Source organism: Heteronotia binoei, chromosome 14, assembly GCF_032191835.1.
Source record: "Heteronotia binoei isolate CCM8104 ecotype False Entrance Well chromosome 14, APGP_CSIRO_Hbin_v1, whole genome shotgun sequence".
Taxonomy (NCBI): domain Eukaryota; kingdom Metazoa; phylum Chordata; class Lepidosauria; order Squamata; family Gekkonidae; genus Heteronotia; species Heteronotia binoei.
In genome coordinates, this window is record NC_083236.1 from 59176190 (window position 1) to 59195952 (window position 19763).

The window sequence follows — 19763 nt, forward strand, 5'->3', positions numbered from 1 at the left end:
GGAAGCAAGAGAGGGAAAAGGAAGCAGATGACAGCCAGTTGCTTGGGGGCCTGATAGGAGCCATCCAAGGGCCTGATTCGGCCCCTGAACTGAATGTTTGACATCCTTGCTTACATGCTCTAAGGTCACTGTTGTTGCCACAAAACTTCTTATATCACAGGACAGAACCCTCACTGCTGGAAACAGATTTGGGGTACTAAATTTAGAAGAGGAAGAAGTGCAGATTTATACCCCGCCCTTCTCCATGAATCAGAGACACAGAGCGACTTACAATCTCCTATGTCTTCTCCTCCCACAACAGGCACCCTGTGAGGTGGGTGGGGCTGAGAGGGCTCTCACAGCAGCTGCCCTTTCAAGGACAACTCCTGCGAGAGCTATGGCTGACCCAAGGCCATTCCAGCAGGTGCAAGTGGAGAAGTGGGGAATCAAACTCAGTTCTCCCAGATAAGAGTCCGCACACTTAACCACTAGACCAAACTGGCTCTCTTTGGAGGGGGTCTGGCACACCTTGGCAACCAAAAATATTTGAAACTGGGAGGAAAACAGGGTGACGCATTCAAAAGTCCACAGAGAAGAAATCAGACAAGATTGACCAGACATCCCACGTCCAATTCCCACTTGTCTGGCCGAGTCTGCTTAAGAGCATACGAAAGCTTACATTCTGAATAAAACTTCGTTGGTCTTAAAGGTGCACTTGTCTACGGCTTTGTTCTATTACTAAGAAGAGCATTCTTTGTTTAAAACTATTCATGCCGCTTGATTACTTTTTTGTGGGTTTTGTTTTTAGATGCATATAAGGGGGTTGAACGTATGAATCTGCCCTACGTTGAATCTTACCTTTGGAGTAGACTGAGGTTAGTGTTGTCTACTCTGAATGGCAGTAGTTGTTCAAAGTTTTGTGCAAAGAAAGGTCTTTCCTTTCACTAAAGGGGCTAGAGCAGGGGTGTCAGACATGCGGCCCAGGGGCCAAATCAGACCCCGCCCCCCCCCCCCCCCCCGGAGGGCTCCTATTAGGCCCCTGAGCAACTGGCTGTCTTCTGCTTCCTTTTCCCTCTCTTTTGCTTCCTTCTGCATCTCGGCTTGCTTTGCAAGGCTTGCTCAATTGCACAGGAGCTATAGAGCAAACCCTCTATTTTCTCCATTGGTTGAGGCTCCTCCCCCTCCTGATCCCCTAGGGAGGGAGGGAGAGAGCCAGAGCTTCCTTTGCCCAGTTCCCTGGATCCCATGGGAGAAATACAAAGAAAGCACTTTTAAGATCAACAAGTGCTAATGTTTTAAGCATGTTTTAATTTTTAAAAAAATCTTTAGTTGTGTTTGTGTCCTTTAAAAGGTTTCTCTCTCTGCTACCTAATCTTAAATAGATATACACGTGACCCAGGCCGACAGCCCAGCTCGACAAGGTCTTATTTATGTCAGATTCGGCTCTCATAACAAATGATTTTGACACCCCTGGGCTAGAAATCAGACCTTGGACTTCCACATATGCTAAGCAGGTGATCTACCACCAGGATTGCCAACTCCACATTGGGAAATACCTGGAGATTTGGGAGGCGGAGCCTAGGGAGGGAGAGGTGGGGGGATAGACCCTTAAGGGGTACAATGCCATAGAGCAGGGGTGGCCAACGGTAGCTCTCCAGATGTTTTTTGCCTACAACTCCCATCAGCCCCAGCCAGCATGGCCAATGGCTGGGGCTGATGGGAGTTGTAGGCAAAAAACATCTGGAGAGCTACCGTTGGCCACCCCTGTCATAGAGTCTACCCTCCACCCTTCAGCAATACTCTCTGGTAGTGTGCTATTTTTACCATAGAGTTTTTGCCCAAATACCAGATCGGCATACCCAATGTCACAGCATGATGATGTCACTTCCCTTATACTCTGGAAATGACATCACCGTGTTGCCAGTGACGTTGCCTGGGCCTTCCCCCCTGCTCCTGGTAGGGAGGATAAAATTAGGGAGAGGCCTTATTCTGAGCTTTAGCAGGGAGGGATAAGAAGAGTAGTAGTAGAAAAAGAAGAGTAGGTTTTTATGCCCCGCTTTACTCTACTTTAAGGAGTCTCAAAGCGGCTTACAATTGCCTTTCCATTCTTCTCCCCCCAACAGGCGCCTTGTGAGGTATGTGGGGCTGAGAGAGTTCTGAGAGAACTGTGATTGGCCCAAGGTCACCCAGCAGGCTTCAGGTGGTGGAGGAGTGGGGCTTTCCAGATTAGAGTCCACCTCTCTAAACCACTACACCATGCTGGATAAAAATAATCTCAAGGACCCCCACAGCAGCACTGACCTAGATAGTCCACGCGAGCCCAATCTCGTCAGTTCTCAGCAGCTAAGCAGGGTCGACTCTGGCAAGTACTTGGATGGGAGACCTCCTTGGAATACCAGCAGTCGGGAGGCAGAGGCAGGCTTTATTCAGCCTCCTCCCTGACTATCCTCCAGGCCCCCAGTAGGGGTCAGTCACCAGAGATCACCATGACTTCCAGGTGCACACACGCACACACACATGTTGAAAATACTGAAAAAAGAGGCCCCGCAACCAAAAAACAAACCTAAAAGGCGCACTTGTACATCTCTATCTGGTGAAGGGAGCTTGGACTTGTTCCCTAAAAAACGTACTGGTCTCTAAATTACCACGGGACTCTAATCTAGGTCTTCTACTCCATGCCAACATGGTTACCTTCTGAAACTATCATACATTCTTTAGTTTTGTGCAGTATGCAGACATTAAATAAAGGAATGATCGTCCCCCCCCCTTCATTCCATCCCAGTGCTATAAAACCTGCTGGACTTGGACAATAGGCCATGTCTGTGAGGCAGAACCTGCCATTTTAGTCTCTCTTGTCACTCTGTAGTTTTAGATTTTATATATTTTAAATTGGTCTTGTATTGTTTTTACTGTTGATTGTTTTTACGATGTAACCCACCCTGAGCCTGTCCTACGGGAAGGGCAGGCTAAACATCAAATCAAATCAAATAAATTATCGCCGGGAACAAAAGGCATAAATTAATTCTGCAGTCGCCAGACTCCTCCCCTTCGTCTCAAAAGCAGAGTTGCAGCTCCCTCCGACATGTTCTGTTTTCATTGTTGTCGCCAAAGAACACTGAGTCCATTCTCCCAAGCAGTGAGGAACGTTACTTTATCCGCCTTTGAAATGGGATCGCCTTTGTTGCGTGCTTTTCTGAAGTTGTTCTACAGCTTTTGTGCGATGGAGCTGCGGAATCCAACACGGCCATCCCCTCTAGCTTAAAACTGGGCCACCTCAGACACGTTACACATAATCATCCCGGCCGTTTGACCTCTGCATTGTGGCACGATGGTCAGGTAGGAGGGAGGGGAGTTTCAGGTAACCCTATCATGTGACTGGGATCAGAGGTCAGAAACTCCTAACTGTTCGGTTATCAAGGTAGCTCATTCATCACCGTGGTTATGCAACTGACATACTGACAAATAGACCCCCAGGTATAAAATTGTTCTCTGTTCTTCTACGGGAGGGCCCGAAACCTTAATGAGCTGCCGTAAATTTTCACTTTAACAGCTTGGGGGATGGAAGAGCAAAGAGAAGGATCAGACTTCAGGATATCACAATTTTTTGTAATTGTCCGTTCCGTAGTGGAACCTGCTTTGTTAGCTAGCAAATGCTGTTGCTTCTGTTTAAAAATTGCAGCTTTTTTTGTAACAGGAACTTCTTTGCATATTAAGCCACACCCCTCTTCTGTAGCCAGTCCTCCTGGAGCTTACAGTAGGTCCTGCACTAAGAGCCCTGTAAGAGGATTGGCTACATCAGGGGTGTGTGGCCTAATATGCAAAGGAGTTCCTGCTACAAAAAAAGCCCTGAGCTTAATGAGGTATCGTATCAGGTGTTTTCCTCTCCCTGGATCTGAGAGCCAGTTTGATATAGTGGTTGAAGAGCAAGGACACTAATCTGAGAGAGCCAGGTTTGATTTCCCACTCCTCCACACGCAGCAGCTGGGGGACCTAATTATCTCAGAACTGTTCTGTCAAGAACAGTTTTCAAAAGAGCTCTCTTAGCCCCAGGGCTTTTTTTTGTAGCAGGAACTCCTTTGCATATTAGGCCACATACCCCCTGATGTAGCCAATCCTCCAAGAGCTTACAGGACTCTTCTTACAGGGCCTGTTGTAAGCTCCAGAAGGATTGGCTACATCAGGAGTGGGTGGCCTAATAGGCAAAGGAGTTCCTGCTACAAAAAAAGCCCTGCTTAGTCCCACCTATCTCGGAAGGCTGTCTGTTGGGGAGAGGTAAAGAAGGAGATTGTAAGCTGCTCAGAGACTCTGCGTGAAGGACGGGGTATAAATCCAGTCTCCTCCTCCTCCTCCTCCTCCTCCTCCTCTGTCTTGGGCTAATCAATGAGGGAGCAAGCCTTCTCAACAATGGCTCCCCAATGGTGGAATCAACTTCCAGAAGAGGTGCGAGCCCTGCGGGACCTAAATCAGTTCCGCAGGGCCTGCAAAACTGCCCTCTTCGAGCTCACATTAAGCTGAAACCCGGAAAATGACATCTAGCCTTCTTATATACAACTGAATTGTAGCACTGAAACTTAGAATTCATAACGGTTTAACTGTTGATTTAATTTTAACTTAACTTATGAATGTAATTTATTTGTTTTAACTGTCTAATTGTTTGTAATAATATTGTATTTTACTGTAATCATGGTATATACCGTGTCGTGTTAGCCGCCCTGAGCCTGCCTTTGGCGGGGGAGGGTGGGATATAAAAATAAATTTATTATTATTATTATTATTAATTACTGTGCCATACAGTGTTTCTCCTAAGCTGAGTTAGTGTGAGCTAGCTCATGGTTTTTTAGCTTCCAGCTCACGTATTTTTGTCTTTACCTCAGGAAAAATAGCTCCAGGGCAAACTAACAGAGTAAACAATGGCAACACAGTACAAACAGAAGTCTAAAAAACAACTGCGTCAGAAATACGTAACACTGATAACAAATTTACAAAAATCTATATTATATTGTGCCAAAGCATCCAAAATTCATTCCAAAGATATAAATCACATAGCGAGCATAAAGTCCCAAACAAAAACACAGTTCCCAAGGATGACTCCGGAAAATTCCAAAAAGTCTATAAGGAGTACAACTACTCAGAAGTAAATTCCAAATGGAGTCCTTCCACTGATGTCGGCTTCCGAAGGAGAAAGTCTTGCCTTCACGCAATCACCGGCTTAAATCACATTCAGCTGCATTTGCAGCTTCTTCACAAGCCAACTGACAAGGTCCTCAGACCGGCTTCTCTCAAACGCCCATGTTATATATTTCAATTGATGGTGATTGCGTGAAGGCAAGACTTCAAAGCTTAGAGAGGGAGTATTGCTGCCACCCTAAGTGAAGTGTTACCCTTCTAAGGCCATTGAAGTCAATACGTTTGAGAAGATACGACTTTTTAGAGTTGCACTGTTTCAGCTTATACAAGATCTAACTCCCCAACTGCAGTTCTCTTGGAAGTATAAAGAAGAGACCTTCTAATCCAAAGATGCTGGTTATTACCTTTAAAGCCCTATATGGCCAAGGACCTGTTTACTTTAGGGACCATTTCTCCCCACATGTTCCCCAGAGGGTACTTAGATTGGGAACACAAAACTTGTTATTGCTCCCTGGGCCGAGGGAAGAAAGACTGAAAACAATGCGAGAAAGAGCCTTCTCAGTTGCTGCCCCTCATTGGTGGAACCAATTGCCTGAGGAGGTTCGAGCCTTCCGGGACCTTGGCTAGTTCCGCAAGGCTTGTAAGACGACACAGTTGCTTAACTGAAATGCTGACCACCACCAAGATGCTGGATCCAATGGATGCTAAGATCGTTGAGTGCCATCTTAAATCTGTATCAAAATCAGCACCAGATTATTTTAAACTGTTTAATGCTTTTAATGTAAATGTTTTTATTGTAAGTTATGTGTTGTGAGCCACCCTGAGCCTGCTTTGGCGGAGAGGGCGGGATATAAATCCAATAAATAAAAAAATAAAATAAGTAAAAAGATCCATAATGAATTAATAACATTCCTGCTTATGGATGCAAATTGTTAAACTTTGATAAAGCAACCTTACATGTGTCGCAGATATTTGCTGTGGAATGGGGAATTTGAATAGCTGTCAAAATAACCACACAAATTAAAGCCACACAAAATCCCTCTCACCTAAATAGCTACCTAGAAAAATGGTTTCCCTTTTTTTATCATGTGTTGATGCAAATAAGCCATTTGGCACCTGGTCTGAAAGATTGAGAGCCGTACACATAATGCTAAGTGGTCTTTTAATCATAAAAGTTGCGTTGTTCAGCCAACTCTTGCGCCTTCGATTGACGTGTTGAAATTCTTAATCTTACAATGCCGCATTGTAACAATCCTGTATTGTTATAAAGAATTCTCATTATGAGGATTACAGCAGAGGAGGGGAGGTGCGTGCAGACCACACTCAGCTCCGTAAATCAGGGTCGAGATTAAAAAAAAGGAAAAAAAAGAAGCCATACATGGATAGAAAACAGTCAAACTTCATCACTGACTTGCCGGATTCTCAAACTGTACGTTGGGTTGATAACTCTTGTAACTGTGGAAGGCTTTACTGTTCCGTATAAAACTTTTGGTGAGGAAGAAATTCCAGCCTTTGAGAAAGACCTCACTTCCGGTGGAAATTATCTTCAGGCAAGGGACCTCAGGAACAAGAGACCTCAACGTTTTTCTAAGAATTCCATTGTCTTCCAGAGTTTTTGCCTTATGAACGATTCTCTGAGCACTCTGTTTGAAGGACTTTTGTTTCTAGAGTAATTTGTCCAGGGGTGGAATTCTAGCAGCAGCTCCTTTGCATATTAGGCCACACACCCCTAATGTAGCCAATCCTCCAAGAGCTTACAAAAAAGAGCCTTGTAAGCTCTTGAGGGATTGGCTACATAAGGGGTGTGTGGCCTAATATGCAAAGGAGCTCCTGCTAGAATTCCACCCATGAATTTGTCTAATGAGGTGTGGATTGAGAAACTTACCAGGACTTTGTTACTGTTGGAGACATATGATTTGAGAACTTTGTTACTGTTGGAGATATATGTATAGAGCATTTCAAGTAGAAGAAAAAGAAGATGATATTGGATTTATATCCCGCCCTCCACTCTGAAGAGTCTCAGAGCGGCTCACAATCTCCTTTACCTTCCTCCCCCACAACAGACACCCTGTGAGGTGGGTGGGGCTGGAGAGGGCTCTCACAGCAGCTGCCCTTTCAAGGACAACCTCTGCCAGAGCTATGGCTGACCCAAGGCCATGCTAGCAGGTGCAAGTGGAGGAGTGGGGAATCAAACCCGGTTCTCTCAGATAAGAGTCCACACACTTAACCACTACACCAAACTGGCTTAGTTTTGTATTAACCATTGCATATAATATATAAATCTTGCTGGGATATAAGACATTTACTTGACTGAGGAGTGTATTTTCCTGTATTTTGAATAGCTGTGTATTGTTGTTTTAACACAGGATCCCATTTTTGCTATTGATTGGTACATGGATAGAAAACAGGCAAACATCATTACCAGCTCTTAGGTAATTTACACTGGGGTCCCCCAACATAAGAGCCCTGTGGCGCAGAGTGGTAAAGCTGCAGTACTACAGTCTGAGCTCTCTGCTCACAACCTGAGTTCGATCCCAGCAGAAGCTGGATTCAAGTAGCCAGCTCAAGGTTGACTCAGCCTTCCATCCTTTCAGGATCGGTAAAATGAGTACCCAGCTTGCTGGGGGGGGTGGGGAGTGTAGATGACTGGGGAAGTCAATAGCAAACCACCCCGTAGAAAGTCTGCCATGAAAACGTCATGATGTGACGTCACCCCTGAGTCAAAAACGACTGGTGCTTGCACAGGGGACTACCTTTACCCTTTTTTACCTCCAACATGGTGCCTACCGACACCTTTCTTGGTACCCACCAAGTGTTTTTAGAAAGAGGGTAGAGCCAACCTTGGGTTCTTGCCCCAGCAGTTGTGATTGGCTGCACAAAATAAAAGAACATGATTTTAAGTTGCAGCTGCCACCACAGCACTAGTTCTGTTTTCTTTCACTCCTCTTCCTCTAGTGTATTTTTAAAATTATCCCTCTTCTTCCCTGCATTTGGGTTTCCTTTGTGCGTGTGGCTCCGCCTCCTCCAGAAGCCATTTTGTCATTGGCTCCTTCTCCCGCAGCAGACATTTTGTAGTTGTGCCCACCCACCACTCTTTGTCAGAATTCCAAAGGCATCTGGGAGGAGAGACAGGTTCCAGAGCTGGAAGAAAGCCTTTCAGGCGAGGTTTGCTGGGAACTCAGACCACGGGAAGTTTTGGCTGGCCTTAATGTACTGTTTCCAAACCACCTGTAAGAATAAGGACTATCTAGCCTGCTGGGATTATGGTCCCCTCTTCAAAGTATGGACTTCCACATCTGCCTCCAGGAAATTTGCAACAACTTCCAGGATTCCTCCAGAGCTCCAACGAGATTCCTTTTGTGCATATTTTTTTTTTTAACATCCTTTGTTTCACGCAAAGCAATGAGCATTTGCAAGAATTAACGCTTGCGATGTGTTCTCACCCCAGACTTCTCATCACCCTAGTAAGGAATAGGGTTTCAGGTCTCCAGTTGGGTTCTGGAGATCTCCTGCTTTTACAGCTGATCTCTAGACTACAGAGATCAGTTCCCCTGGAGAAAAATGACCGCTTCGAAGGATGAACTCTGTGGCATTGATTCTGGCCTGCAGCAGAATGGATTATGCCATTGTAGAATGCAAGTGGAGAGTTTTGCTTCCCCTTGTTAAAACTCCCAGCTGTTTTTTAAAATTAACACACTGGGAGGAGAAGGATTCTATCCTACGTTATTTGCATGCTGTGCTAGTTTCCTTCTGACAGGGAACTATTAATACAGGAAACCTTCAAATATATATATAGATAATCCGTCACTGGGAGCCAGAAGAAGAAGATATTGGATTTATATCCCGCCCTAAACACAGAGCGGTCACAATCTCCTTTGACTTCCCCTCCCCCACAACAGACACCCTGTGAGGTGGGTGGGGCTGAGTGAGCTCTCACAGCAGCTGCCCTTTCAAGGACAACTCCTACAAGAGCTATGGCTGACCCAAGGCCATTCCAGCAGGTGCAAGTGGAGGAGGAAGAAGAAGATACTGGATTTATAGCCCGCCCTCCACTCGGAAGAGTCTCAGAGCGGCTCACAATCTCCTTTACCTTCCTCCCCCACAACAGACACCCTGTGAGGTGGGTGGGGCTGGAGAGGGCTCTCACAGCAGCTGCCCTTTCAAGGACAACCTCTGCCAGAGCTATGGCTGACCCAAGGCCATGCTAGCAGGTGCAAGCGGAGACACGATGTGAGACACGAGTGGAGTGCAAGTGGAGGAGTGGGGAATCAAACCCGGTTCTCCCAGAGAAGAGTCCGCACACTTAACCACTACACCAAACTTGGCTCTCCTGGTTGTGAAGTGGTGAAGTGGATCCTGCCACCTTAGGACTCTGTCCCCTAGGGCACTGGCAACCGGTGGAGGTTGGAGGAGGTGAGAACATGCCATGACCTCACTTCCAGCACAGACCCGGAAATGCTGTCAATGTGTCATTTTTCACCACTGTAGGCTTCCGCTCAAACGCTATGGTTTTACCGTAGATTTTTTTTTTTATGGGATCCTAGAGCATCACACTGATGTCACTTACGGGTTTGCGCCGGAGGAGATGCAATGCCGGTTCTCTCCCCCCCCCTCCGAATTCCTCCCACTGCTCTAATGAACAGCAGTGAACCCCCAAGCTCCGGTACAGGAGGTGTCTTATTATAGCAGGAGGTGCCTTGGCCCCTGCGCTGCCGTCACCTCATTGTACGGCATATCTAGACCAGCGCTTAGACTTTGAGCTCTTTGTTAAAGTACAGCAAGCTACTTCTTCTCTATCAGCCGCAGATCTTTGCCTGGGAGGGGAAAGGGGGTGGGAGAGGGCTGTTTTAAAATAAATGGTTAGCGCATTAGTATAAAACCTATTGATTAAAAACACCACGCATAATGTTAGTCTTTTAGTCTCATGAGTGATGCAATCCTGAAATAAATTTATCCCTTTGACTCTTGCATTAACCTTTTATTGACTGCTTGCATACCCATAATTAACACACACTTTAGCTAAAGTGGTTAATTTTAGCATCATGACCAGTGTCTCCTTAATGTAGTTGACACCCCAATCGTTGAGATGTAAGTAAAACCCCAGGGGGGAAACACCCAGACGGCTCATGGTGTGCGGAAGATTCCAGACGGGGAGCTGTGTGTGTGTGAGGCAGGCCTTGCGAAGTCGCCAAAGTTTGAAAGTAGCTGGCTTGAAAGAACTTGCCAAGCTCAGAGTGTTCAGTCGAGTCCTTCTTTCTTGGTCTTCCTAATGTGATGTGTCCTGATCTGGTTAGCCCAGGCCAGCCCGACCTTGTGGGGAGGGACGGTGGCTCAGTGGTAGAGCATCTGCTTGGGAAGCAGAAGGTCCCAGGTTCAATCCCTGGCATCTCCAAAAAAGGGTCCAGGCAAATAGGTGTGAAAAACCTCAGCTTGATAGCCTGGAGAGCCGCTGCCAGTCTGAGAAGACAATACTGACTTTGATGGACCAAGGGTCTGATTCAGTAGAAGGCAGCTTCATATGTTCATATATGTTCATTGTGAAATCTCAGAAGCTAAGCTAGTTAGCGAGCTGGTTAGTATTTAGATGGGAGACCACCGAAGGAAGTCCAGGGTTGCCGCTCAGAAGCAGGCAATGGCAAACCTCCTCTTGCCTTGGAAACCCCTCGGGGTCAACATAAGTCAGCTGTGACTTGATGGGAAAAGAGAGCCTAGAAGAGAGAATGTAATTGACATGCATTGATCCATGGTTGAGATATATGTACAGTGTGGCTCCAGGAGTTAAGTTTGTGAGAGAAAAGGCTGACGAAGGACCGGATCTGTGAAACCGCAAGGAACCCCAGGGATTTGGTCCCTTACTCTCTCGTTGACAAGTTTTTTACTGGAAGTTGGAGGACTCCACCCAAGTCGCTGAATACAAGTTTTCGTAACAAGAAGGCTTTTGCCTCTAAGGGACTACAAACAGCAGACTTTTGGAGGGAGTGGGAAGTACTTCGTTTCCAGTTTTCAATTCTGAGTGATTGTCAGTAGCCTGTGATGTTTTATATTAACGCATGATTTTTGATGAATAGAGTTTGTATACACACTGGAGGTGTGAAATTATTGTTATCCGGTGAGTTATATTGAGATTTTTCACTGACATCGGAACTTGCTGATTTTCTTCCTTGGAGGAAATGGCTGCTTTGAAAAGTGAACTCTATGGCCTTGTACCGTGCTGAGGCCCCTCCCTTCCCCAACCCCACCCTCTCCCAGATCCACCCCCCAAAAGTCTCCAGGTGTTTTCCAACACAGACCTGGCTAGCAACTCTACTCAAAACTGGTAGCCTCATTGGCTTACGCTCAGAAACTGATTGCTCTGGATAAAACTGTCTTTGGCTGCTTAACTTGACTGGACATTTTAAAAGATGGGAATGCAGTTGGCAAAACAGTACTTTGGCTCTTCAGTGCTGTGTACAGTTCTGGAGGCCTCGCCTCAAAGAAGGATGTGGGCAGAATGGATCAGGTGCAGAGGAGAGCGATTAAGATAATTGGGGCCTGGAGTCCAAGCCCTACGAGGAAAGGCTGAGGGTTTTTATACCCCGCTTTCCTCTACCGTAAGGAGGCGCAAGGCAGTTTACAGTCGGCTTCCCTTCCTCTCCCCACAACAGGCACCTTGTGAGGTAGGTGGGGCTGAGAGAGCTCGGAGAGAACTGTGACTGACCCAAGGTCACTCCTCCCATGTGGAGGAGTGGGAAATCAAACCCAGTTCTCCAGATTAGAGTCCACTGCTCTTAACCACTACATCATGCACAATACCCTTCCGCTGAAGTTCACCGGCGGAAGGGGCATAACCGGGGATGGGTAGACCAAGGAACAAGCCACGTTCAGGTGTAATTTCTCTCAGCTTCCTCCGCTCATTAAGCGTGTTCCATTTTATAATTTGACGGGATGGGGAAAACCATCTCTGACACGAGGCCTACATGACCGGTTAAAGCACCTCAGAGAGCCCCTTTGCCAAACTGTATTTGCTCAACAACTGTTACGAAGCGGCCCGCCAAACAAATCCGCTTTTCTTCTGTGCGGTGCAACTTATCAATGCAAACAGTTTAATATTTATGCTAAGAGGATTGTCAAAAGTAGCTTCTGTGCCTTTAATTCTTGTTTTAAATAAATAATGAGAACATTTGAACACATTACTCTTCTCGCAGGGCCTGAGGTCGGTTAATCTTATTATTTATGAAGAGATGTGCTACATAATAGTGCTTAGCGCATGTTAACAGATGCTATTATCACAGGCTGATGTGGGGAGCCGAAGATATATAGGAATGTTACGTGTTAATACTGTCCTGGTGGGGTAATGGAGGATGGATGGAGTGCGTGAGGAGGTTGGAGCCGCAATTAGCCGCATACCAACATGGGTGTAAAGTTGAAGTATGTTTTCTCCTGGGCCGCCTCCTACCATCAATAATTCCCTAGAGGAGGATGACCCCTTTCGTTTGGATTTCATTTCGCTCTTCCCTCTTAGGGGTCAGCGTAGGCTGGCGAACTGCAGGCATTCATCATTTCAGCAGCCGCTGAAAACATTAATCGATTAATTGTTGAGAGTCCGTTATCTCCTCTGCCGCAAATTAAAATCGGGAGTTTTGCTCATGTTTTATTTGACACGCGCCTCCCCACTTGTGCCAAAAAAATTTTTTTTTTTCCTCCCCAGTGGCAAGATGACAAACGTTCTGTTTGCATCTTTGCACACAGCGTTGCTTTTTAGGCAAAGACGATTTCCTGAACAGATTCTTTATCTGGTCTGTTTGCATTGAATGTTTATAATAGTTTCACGTTTTCGTTATGTTTATGGATTTTTCTTTCGCCCATCTGCTTGGGAAAATGCCGTGGTTATTTCTGAGCCTATCGCCTCTCTGCGATTTGCTTAATACCATTGTTGTAGCAGAGTTATACCCTTTTAAGCCTATTGTCATAAATTGAAATGTTCCTCGACGCAGAGAGTGATTAAAATGTGGAATTTGCTTCCGGAAGATGAAGTGATGGCCGCAGGAATAGACAGCTTTCAAGGGGGTTAAATAGATTCATGAAGGATAAGTCTGTCACTGGCTACTAGCCATGCTGGTTGAGGGGAACCTCCACTTTCAGAGGCACTGATCCTCTGAATCCCAGAGACAGGAGGCAACAGCAAGGGAAAGCCTCAGCCTCTATGCCCTGTTGTTGGCCATCCGCACGAACTGGTGGCTATTATGAGACAGGGTGCTGGACTAGATGGACCATTGGACTGATCCAGCAGGGCTCTTCTTAAATTCTTATGATATAGAATGGTGTAACAGTGCTTAGGACTGTGCTATTAGTCTTAACCGGGGGTCCCCAGCCTTTTTGAGCCTGTGGACACCTTTGGAATTCTGACAGAGCATGGTGAGTGCAGCCACAAAATGGCTGCCTAAGAAGGTGGAGCCAGCTACAAAATGGCTGCTGCAGCTTACCTTCAGTCACACCGTGAAGATACTTGTGCTGTGGTGGCAACAACAGGGTATAGAGGCTGAGGCCTTCCTCTGATGTTGCCTCCAGGCAGTGGGATTCAGAGGGTGACTGCCTCTGAACACAGAGGTTCCCTTTAGTCACCAGTGGCCAATCAGAAGCACTGCTGGGCAAAAGATCCACTTGGCTCCACCACTTTGTGTGCTCCAGGCAGGGTGCCATGGCAGTCACAAGCACTACATTGGGGGGCCCTAGTCTAGTTGGAGCGGGAAAGCTCTGTTTTTGCAGGCTCAGAGGGTGGGGGGGGGGAATCCCACCGCCAACTGACCTTTTCAGGCCTACTTCCAGTTTCAGACCTACTTCTAGTCAGAGGTGACACTCTGGTTTTGGGGCAAAACTCTATGGTTTGAAGCCCAATTTACCATAGAGATTTGCTCAGAGTCCAGAATTTTACCACCACCACCCCCCCCAAACCAGGAGTAGGCCTGAAAATGCCCAGCATCACTTCCAGTCTCCAGGGGGAGACCCCCAATGGCCAGATACGTCGACCTGGCAACCCTAGCTCTTTGGATCAGAAGATCTGTGAACCTCGATGCTGACCCAGTTGTCCACTTAAAGCATCGCAGAAATTATATCTTTTTCTGCAAGACCGCCCCCCCCCCCGGTACTATAAAAGAATAGTTCATTTCTATGTTTGATGTGGGTTTTTTTGCTGAAAGTGTAATAATCACACTCAGCCCTCTTCAGCTTTTCATAGCTTTATGAACATTAGCTAATTAACCAGCAGCTGGTAAATTAAAGAAAGAAGCCCCTGAATTGTTACACATTTCTTAATGTGGTATGAATAAGTGGCAGTCTTTATTACGAAGTAATCTTGCGAGATATGTTGGTTTACTACTCATAAAATTTTCTTTCCTGTGCAGGACGGCAGTTTTTAGTTGCTTATTATAATTAGACTTCACTGCTATTGATGAAGAAGCCATTTAATAAGAAACACTGTAATTCAAAGAGTTTCTCTGGGGATTTACCGAATGCTAACCTCTTAATTTAATTTTGTTGAAGTTTTGCCCACCTAATTCATCAGCAGAATATTGTTATTAACCTTCATTTGCATCTGTCTTTTCACAGGGTGCTGGCTTCGAGTTTCTTTCTTCAAAACTGATAGATTTATAAATCTCTCAGATTTACTAACCACGTCCCTCAATATTGTTTAATCTATCCGGGTGACCTTAATGCAGCAAATGTGGTTTAATCTCTCTCAATAATCTAGTAATATCACGAAAACCCACAAACTACAGCAGGAAGCATGCACTTCAAATAAGACTTGAGATAATGAAAAAATAATTCACCATAAAAGGTGTGCTAACTAAATTTTCTTTGTGATTGGCTTTCTCCAAGGTCCCTCTAGAGATAGGAATAGCCTCCATCAAAAGAGAGAAGCTAACGACTCCGTTTTGTGGTGGGCATTCATTTTGTCTACTGGCTTATTCTCGTGTGCGGCGGCTTCTGTCTGTCAGTGGGTCAATACATCCAGTCTTGAAAAATTAGCTCTTTGAAATGCTTCCAGTAATTAATTTTTAAATCTTCCTGATTTCAGGTGTCATTCACAACTGGCAGAGTGCTTGCCAGAGGATGAAAAGCCAGAATGCCGTCCGTACTGGGAAGAAGATGATCCCAACATGCCACTTCCATTTGATCTTGAAGATATCGTATGTGAGCTAGAGAGTCTCCAGAAGATGGAAAGCTAGCAGAACTGTTCTCACTGTAACTTTCTGAAGCTCCAATGCTAGTCTCCAGGAGAAGGTGGAAAGCTAGCTTGGACTGATCTCATCTTCAACTGGCTGAAGATTCATTTGTTCCGAAGGAATAATTTATGGAAAGAGAGCTAGATCTTTTTTTAAAAAAAGAAATGAAATGAATACATTAATGGGTTCACTTTAAGCAATGTTCAAGTTGTACAGTGGAGAAATAACGAAAAAGAGGTTCAGAAACATGAGATCTTGAAAGGAAGATCGTCTGGAATTTCTTTGAAGTAGGATAGCCCCATGCTGTGTGCTGGGATATGCAAATAAAGAACTGCTTATATCATTTCAATTGTTTCAATGTAAATGTTTTCCTTCCTTCTGATGTCAAACAAAGCAACGGAGTCTTACGGGAAAAGGCTATTCAATATTCAGCACAACCCTTTAGGCTGAGTGTTTCTGCCATATATTTTCAAGTTACCAAATGGAATTCGGGGTATGGGTGGAAGCGATGTGAGACACAGGCTCCTGACTAAAGTAGTTCCGGGGCTAATGAGTGTCTGAAAGGCAAACCCCTTGGAAACCTTCCGTATACTACCGTTGAGTTCTTTAGTGGACAATGGAACAGATTAATAATATTCCTTTCATGAATCCCAAATTCTCTTGTTGCGTCTGCCCAAGAAATTAAATGTACCAGGCTATAGAGTGAGGGTTTCCTTTTTGTGGTGCTTCAGCTACAGAACTGACTTCCCAGGGAGGCCAAACTTGAAAGTATTTTAGAATGATCTTTTTTTGTTGTTTGTTTAAATACAAGCAAGCGATTGATTTCCTTTCAGATGATTTTTATTTCATTTGGTGTGTCTCGCTTGTATTCCAATGATACTATTGTTGAATCAATGCATTTCGGTGATCACTCCTTGAAATAATTGAAAGTCTGAAGGACTTTAGATGGGATGCGTTCCTTTAAAAAGTAAATGGGCATCCTTCTCTGTCGATTTAATTGAGGATGGCTTTCCAGTTGTGTCATAAAGCAGCAGGAAAGGACCGCTTAGAACACATGACGTTGTCAGGACCTAGGGTTGCCAAGTCCAATTCAAGAAATATCTGGGGACTTTGGGGGTGGAGCCAGGAGCAAGGGTGTGACAAGCATAATTGAACTCCAAGGGGAGTTCTGGCCATCACATTTCAAGGGACTGAACACTTTTTAAATGCCTTCCTTCCATAGGAAATAATGAAGGATAGGGGCACCTTCTTTTTGGGGCACATAGAATTGGACCCCCTGGTCCAAACTTTTTGAAACTTGGGGGGTATTTTGGGGAGAGGCACCAGATGCTACGCTGCAAACTTGGAGCCTCTACCTCAAAAAACAGCCCCCCCCCAGAACCCCAGATACCTGCAGATCCATTCTCCATTATTTCCTATGGGAATACATCTCAGCAGTTATTTCCCTCCCCTCCCCCCGCTTTCTGATGACCCTGAAGCAGGGGGAGGGCCTCCAAACCGGGGGATCCCCTGCCCCCACCTGGGGATTGGCAACCCTATCAGGACCTCAAGCAGGTTACAAGAATAAACCCAATAATAATCCTCTATTAAAATCATTAAAGTACCCCATCGAGGTCAATATTGTCTACTCAGAGTGGCAATGATTCCTAGGGTCACAGAGAGGTCTTTCACATCCATTACTATCTGGTTATTTTATCTGGAGATGCCAAGGATTGAACCTGGGACCTTCCGCACGCCAGGCACATGCTGTACCACCAAGCCATCGTCCCTCCCCTTCCATAGTCAGCATGAAAAAAGGTGAATGCTCATTCTTTAGGATGAATGCATCCACTCTTCCACTAGTCACATCCACCCTGAACCTTTGAACTGGATATACCATAAATTGAACCTTGGACTTTTAGCATTCAAAGCAGATGGAATACCATGGCCTTCCGCTTCAAACCCAGTCAACCGGTGTGTGGAACTTTGAGTCATTTGGGGGCAGGCCATCTTGACTTCAAGGACATAGAAAAGATGATAGACAGATATAAATCCAATAAAATTAAAAAAAATAAAGGCACATATAGACTATCTAACAATGAGCTTAGGTCATGGGCATGCCGCTTAGGCAACTGGTTGAGATCTGTATTGCTTCTTGGATCAAGTGCAGTGCCCTCTGGTCTGGTAATAATAAGAAGAGTAGGTTTTAATACCCCATTTTTCTCTACCTTCAGGGTCTCAAAGCAAGGAGCTGCATCTAAGTATTCCGATTATGGTATTTTGTGACACAACTTTTGTTAGCAATGGAATCTTTACTCAATGACCTTGGTTGCTGGTTGACTTGAGGGAGGAGGATCCAGTCCATTGTGGATTTGCTGGCTGCAAATTCGGCCCCCTGGCCCCCCAGCAGCAATAACATGTTGCATGTGATGTACTGGCACCTGTGTTGGCACCTGGTTTTTTTCAGCCACTGTGTGACACAGAGTGTTGAACTGGATGGGCCTTTGGCCTGATCCAACATGGCTTCTCTAATACTCCTGTGTTCTTACGTACTTCGTAGGGAGCACCAGGATAGGGTGCAAAGAAGAACTTCACAGGAATCGGTGAAGACTGGATAGTTCTAAGGACCCAAGGGAAACAGTCCGGAGAAATGCAGCCAGGAGATGCAAATGTGAAAAAGAGAAATGGAGGAACAGGAAGATGGAGGTGTTTGTGAGTAGAGCAGTCAAGAAAGACTCAAGCAGCCAAGTCCACTGTTTTTATTTGTGTATTTATTTTAGAGGGGTTTTTTTTTTATGTGACCCATCTTCCTCCTGATGTTGTAAGGACCTCGAGCAGGTTACAAGAATAAACCCAATAATAATCCTCTATTAAAATCATTAAAGCAGCCCATTAAAATAGGTACGATTCAGCCCACACAAATAACCTTCAAGCTGCCTCGTGGCTTCTTTCCAATAGAACTGTTCTGCATTTTTAGGGGAAATCTCCCAAAATAGGGGCCTTGTGCCTTTTGTCCTTGGGAGCTGCTATCAAAAGCGTTTGATGTAGGGATGCCAGCCTCCATGTAGGCCCCAAGGATCCCCTGGAATTACAGCTCATCTCCAGACTACAGAGATCAGTTCCCCTGGAGAAAACGGATGCTTTGGAGGGGTGGAGTCTATGACATTACACCCTGCTGAGGTCATTGACTTCTCCAGGCTCCATCCCCAAATCTCCAGGCACTTCCCAACCTGGATCTGGCAACCCTACCCCCCCATCCCAACCCCCGTGGCCTGAGGGGATCTGGCAACCCTAGGGCCCCCCATCCCCACCCCGTGGCCTGAGGGGATCTGGCAACCCTACCCCCCATCCCCACCCCCGTGGCCTAAGGGGATCTGGCAACCCTAGGGCCCCCCATCCCCGTAGCCTGAGGGGATCTGGCAACCCTAGGGCCCCCCCATCCCCATTCCCGTGGCCTGAGGGGATCTGGCAACCCTAGTTTGAGGTCATCTTTGGTTTCTTCCTAGTGGAATCCCATATTCTCCCATGCTGTTTTCTCTTCCCACAGCACTCATGAGTAATTTTGTAGGTGGTCTTGCAATGCATCCCACTATGTCTTAAAGGGGATTGGATAAACAATTTAGAGGGGATTGGATAAATCATTTAGAGGGGATTGGATAAACATATGTGAGGCAGGATTATTATCATCTTGGTGACCCCTTGTGATCCAGGACATGTCAGTGTGTTGTTTTGTGTTGTCTTTTGCCTGCTCTCAAGGAGTTGAGCAACATTATGGGTTGTTTGGTTTACTGAGGGTAACTTAAGTGTAATAAATCCCACCACAATATGGAGCAGAGGTCCATCAGTGGCTATTAGCAACATGGTATTGTTGGAACTCTCTGTCTGGGGCAGTGATGCTCTGTATTCTTGGTGCTTGGGGGGGGGGGGCAACAGAGGGAGGGCTTCTAGTGTCCTGACCCCACAGATGGACCTCCTGATGGCACTTGGGGGCTTTTTGGGCACTGTGTGACACAGAATGACTGTGTGACTGGGTGGGCCATTGGCCTGATCCAACATGGCTTCTCTTAAGTTCTTATGTGACACAGAGTGTTGGACTGAATGGGCCATTGGCCTGATCCAACATGGCTTCTCTTACGTTCTTATGTGATACAGAGTGTTGGACTGGATGGGCCATTGGCCTGATGCAACATGGCTTCTCTTATGTGACACAGAATGTTGGACTGGATGGGCCATTGGCCTGATCCAACATGGTTTCTCTTATGTTCTTATGTCTTACCGCCGTGGCTGCTTTATAGAAGTCTTTGTAATGTAGCCAATGAATGTCCTCTGCCCAGTGTTAATGTGTTGGCTCTGATTCCTCTTGATGCATAAGGAACGGGGTCAGGTGGAGGAGAGATGCTTCCATTGAGTTACTTTCATTAGATTGCAGCGGTTCCTTGCAAAACCAAGTTCACGACTTTGCCTGCATTTACTTTT

At 45.7% G+C, this 19763-nt stretch overlaps 1 protein-coding gene across 3 annotated transcripts in view; it reads left to right on the top strand.

The window, feature by feature from the left end:
- Positions 1 to 15657, top strand: part of FTO (FTO alpha-ketoglutarate dependent dioxygenase) — a 427953-nt gene extending 412296 nt beyond the window's left edge. For all 3 annotated transcript variants that reach the window (XM_060253575.1, XM_060253576.1, XM_060253577.1), the window contains one exon: positions 15161 to 15657. In XM_060253575.1, coding sequence (XP_060109558.1) covers positions 15161 to 15311 — 151 coding nt within the window. In that variant the 3' untranslated portion in view covers positions 15312 to 15657. The remainder of the gene's footprint in view (positions 1 to 15160) is intronic.
- The last annotated feature ends 4106 nt before the right edge of the window (positions 15658 to 19763 follow it).